General features: G+C 36.6%; 1 protein-coding gene across 1 annotated transcript; it reads left to right on the forward strand.

Annotated features, from left to right (window-relative positions):
- Positions 1-1,189: 1,189 nt before the first annotated feature.
- Positions 1,190-2,392, forward strand: LOC149188629 (agglutinin alpha chain-like). Its single transcript, XM_089413063.1, has 3 exons — positions 1,190-1,304; positions 1,695-1,936; positions 2,051-2,392. The coding sequence occupies exons 2-3, from the start codon at positions 1,712-1,714 to the stop codon at positions 2,279-2,281; spliced, it is 456 nt and encodes a 151-aa protein (XP_089269189.1). The 5' UTR covers positions 1,190-1,304; positions 1,695-1,711; the 3' UTR covers positions 2,282-2,392.
- The last annotated feature ends 2,629 nt before the right edge of the window (positions 2,393-5,021 follow it).

Genomic DNA, 5,021 nt, shown 5'->3' on the forward strand with positions numbered 1-5,021 from the left:
TATAAGAAAGCTTGAAAAGCGTTGATGACAATGTTTAAATTTTAAACCTCAATTCACAATATTGATTTAAAGGATTTTTAAACCATCCCCACACATGAGATCTAAGCATAATTAAGAGGAATTCATCAAATTCTTTTGAGCCACCATATATAAGTGGAAAGTAAATAAATTAGCATCAATACACTTATTACCAAAACTAAAGAAAAAAATCCAAAAACATGTGACATGTTTTTAAACAACATAACTCATCAATAAAATACACTTATAACCTACCAAAAATATCATTAAAAAAAGAAAGACAAACCTAACTACGTGAAAATGTTACTAAATTGCAAAGCGCATCCTTAGAATTCACTTACCATCAAAATCAAAATCAAAAAAAATAATCACATGGACATGTTGTTAAGTGAAAAGTCCCATCAATGAAATGCATTTATAGTAAAATACACTTGAATGAAATCAAGGTGACAAGGCCTATCAATAAAATGCTTTGCGATGAAAACTAAAGGAAAAGTAATCACAAAATACACTGGTGGTTTAAAAAAGTGAAGGAATCATAAAATGACGGTATAAAATGCATTTAAAGTCAGCAACCAAAGGGAAAGGAATCGATGAAAAAAAACAAAAACAAAGGAAAAGGAATCAATCAAAAAGGAAACTAATCAGTGAAAAAAAATAATTTAAAATCGTTGAAGACATTAGGAAAAGGAATTAATGAAAAAAAAAGGCCGTAGTATAATTAGATGGAGGAATTGGTGGGAAAGTTATGGAAATTTCAGTCACATTTAGAGAAAATCCAGCTAAGATTTTTGTAAATCCAAGTTATAGTTGTTAAACTTCAAAATTTTAGGTGCCCTAAATGTTTTTGATGGTGCTGAATCTACTTCCACCATCAAAAACATGATTCAAACACTGTCTATACAAGATTTTTTGAAATATTTTTACCCGGATTCCAGCCACTTTTAACCGTCCAAACAATTCCTCCACCTCATTAAACCACCCCAAAAAAACGAAAAAATCATTGAATACATTTGCGATCAATAACAAAGGAAAAGGAATCATTCATGGGCATGTACAATAGGTGCGAATACAATCAAAACCAAAAGGAATCGCAATGGAATCGTATTTTGAGATGAAAGAGAATAAGCGCGCTGGGGCCCTTTTCGCATATCTTTCGGTGTATAAATAAGGAACCGTAAATGAATATCAATGCATTGCTTCGAGTCTTTCTGTGCAGAGACCAGCGGAGAAGAAAAGGAGAATTAGTTCTCTATATCCACCCAACTAACCGAGTTTAGCAGGAGGTAAGCGATATGTGGTCACTAACCGCCTCCTCAAATGTTAATTTTAATCTACTGATTTCATATTTGATTTTTTAACTTTTAAACATAGATTTAATATGAGTAGCTCGACATGTAATTTTTTTCGAACGGATATAAATAAAATTTCAATTTTGATCACGAAAATTTTTTTACACATCATACTAATTATAGAATAAATTTCTGGATTATAGAATAAATTTCTGTGAAATTATCATCTATCAGGTTACATTTTTCTTTTCTATTTAAGTTTCCAGTTGGATGATAATTTTGATTTTGCGATTCAAAATACTTAATCTTTTGATTCTTAATAGATTTCATAAAAAAAAATGTTGATTATTGAATTGGTATGTACCTGCTACTTTACGTGGTCAGTTTGAGCCCTCAGAGCAATGGTGAAGAACTACTATGCCACTCGACTTTACGGGAACAGCAAGAGCGGAAGAAAGTGGGACGATGGCACATTTTCAGGCATCAGAAGGATTGTTATGACCACGACCGCTGACACATTAACCTCGCTGAAAGTGACGTATGCTTTGGAAGGCCATGATCCTAGTGTTCGTACTAAAGAATTCGGAGGCCTTACACACGGAGGAGCCGGCGACGATACAGTGGAGGTAATTCCCAGCTGCATGCATCTTCTCGTTTCATCCTCTAAAACTATATGAGTTGCAGGCTTATGAGTAATACGAAACTGTGGGCTTCCTTGACCTCGCTGAATGTGGTTGCAGTATATTCTGGATTTTCCTCGCGAATACGTAGTTAAAATAACTGGCTGCGTGGGTCGGGCTGGAGGTATTATGTCTCTGACTTTTCAAACCAATAAGAGGAAACTCGGACCATGCGGGCCGGAGGATGGAACTCCGTTTGAGACTGATGCGGATGGCGTGATTGTGGGGTTGTTTGGAACCGCGACAGGCGGTTCCCTTAACTCACTTGGCGCCTACATGATGCTGGACTGAAGTCCACAATAAAAATAAAAAATAGAATAATGGCCATAGACTAATAACTCTATGTCTAGTACTATGTAATAAAAATACTCAATTATGTTTTATGTTTACGAAGCTTAACCAGATGTCGTTGTCATTTACATGATGACCGTACACTTTTAGGTACTAGATGATAAAATGCTCTATTTACTTATTTACTTTTTATATTAGTTAAAGTTATGCTCTATTTACTGCTGATAAATTACACTATATTTACTGCTGATATAAGACTAGGGTACCATTAGGTGAGAATTAAGGAGGAATACATCAACATGACAACATTCAGAGCATGATATGGTCATCATGGGTTCGTAATAGTGCCATTTGGGCTATCCAATGCACTAGATATATTTATATGCCTTATGAATGGCATTTTTGGAATTATTTGGACTAGTTTGTCCTTGTATTTTTGAATGACATCCTTTTTTATTAAAAATATAAAGAAGATCAAGAATATCAATTGGCGATGGTGTCCCAAGTGTTGAAGGATCCTCAAATATACGAAGATGATCAAATGATCATTTCACCAACGATAGATTTATTATCTAGGTCATATCATCTAAGAGGAAGGTGTGGTAGTTGACCCAGAGAAGATCAAAGCTTGCAGATTTGTGTGGTGTTGATTATGTGATTGTGTTGTCGGATGAATATGTACTGAAGGAGATTTATATTATCTATAAGCTATTTTAATCAATTTTGAATATTTAAGGAGCTTTTGAGAAAATCTATTTTGTTCAACAAAATCTGGTATTTGATACTATTATATGCATCTGTGATTTTATTTGAATACAAAAATAGTGTTTATAAAATAATATTTTCTTCCATTCTCCAATAAAATATTACTTTTCTGCCATTCTCCATTAAAATAATAATTGACCTCGCTTTTCTAATAAAAGATTATTTTCTCACCATTCTCCATTAAAATAATAATTTCTGCTTTTCTCCCACAAAATAATATTTTCTCCTTTTTATTTAATATCTCCAAAATTGGAAAAACTCGATAGTGAATTTTTCTCTCACAAAAATTGGGGACATGACAGTCCTCCCCATTAAAAATTCTTGTCCTAAAGCAATGCATGAACAATCTCCCACCACTATCTGCTTACGAAAATGGTCATTGCAAACAATACCAAGGTCCCAAATGTGCCATTGAGTCATCCTTGTCTCATGTGCTATCTTGTCATAAAGGAGTCTCTCGATACCAAGATCCCAAGCCAGTCTGATCAACACGAAACATCCCTTTCTCCACCCATTTTCCAACCATTTATAAGCCCTAGAAGTACTCTACATATTGTCTATGAGTAGAGCATCATGATAATATAAAATCCTAAGAAAATCATTTTAAACTTGCCATACTGAGTATTCAATCTCATGTACTTTAAGAGTAGGATCCTAAAGGTACAATCCAACCCCTATGGAGATGAATTATCACTCGCATGAGCTCCCCTTGATCTCCTCCTGCTGATCATCCTGCCATGCTAGTGAAGTCACCCATGCTAACCACAAACCACTAAAACCCAACGGAAGATCTGAATGATCTCCCCTTGTAGGAACCATATCACCCCTAAGGCTAGCTAAACCATGAAATCTTATGATGCTTGGATCCCATTTCAGTCCCAGAAGGGAGCCACCATGCTGATGTTGTGCCACTATGGGTATGATAAACAACCAAACGTGCACAGACTATATCCTCCTCTCTTGGAACATGATGGAAAAGAATTTGTGAAGGCCATGCTCATCATTCCCTGGCATCTACATGATATCAATTTCTAACCATCTACTGCTAGTATCGAACTGACGCAAAAAAAAAAAGAAGGAAAACTGGCCTTACCATGTAACGAAGGCCATGGCGCTCCCCCATATGTCAAACCAAGAGTGATTTGGGTCACTCTATGTCGTGATCTCGCTCATAATAAATAGAGTGACCAACCATCCAACTGAATCCCTGGATCCCATAGCCATATCGACTGCAGCATAGTCCTAAAACTACTGGCACCAACTTGTTCCACGTCTTGGGTCCTTGCATGTAATCAATATATGTACTCCATGCACCCTAGATCAATCTGGTGCATGCTAGATTGCCTTGCACCTACCATACCACACTGCAAGATCTGTTATATTCCCTCTTGTAGGTGCTTCCAAAAACTGTCTAGAGTCTAAACATCTGCATGCAAGATGGGTCCACCAACCACTATTAATGCTTCTGAGACATATTGGAATGTATTTTTCAATAGGTGTCACACATCTCCCTAAATATGGGCCCAAGGGTGGAGCACATGCTACCCCTGTAATAGATTAGACCATCCCTAATCTTGCACCTGCCAACTCACACTCTAACCATATGCCGTGGATGGAAAGCCTCTCTCATGATGCACGGTGTCTTATCCATATTTCTTAGATGAACCCCCTAGGTCATGTTGCTCATAATGAGAGCATTAAGAAATGATAGCCAAGTCCCTTGTCTAAGTGTGCAATGTTGGAGAGTGTTAAATGGAAGCTCATGGTTAGCCCTGTGATCAACTCGTTCTCCAAATATGGGTGTGCCAAATCCAATGGTGTGTCTAATGTCCTCGTCAGAAGATCTCTTTGGTGGAAACACTCTAACAACCTGTTGTGCATCATCATGCTCTGTTGTCCATAAATATGCACCCCTGCATTCCTCTGCATAGCACTGAACTCCATGAAACAACTCTATGCATTATTGGATACTAAC

The sequence above is a fragment of the Pinus tabuliformis genome, chromosome 3_1 (genome assembly GCF_031772625.1).
Source record: "Pinus tabuliformis cultivar Carrire ecotype Pingquan chromosome 3_1, CPIR1, whole genome shotgun sequence".
NCBI classification, from domain to species: Eukaryota; Viridiplantae; Streptophyta; class Pinopsida; order Pinales; family Pinaceae; genus Pinus; species Pinus tabuliformis.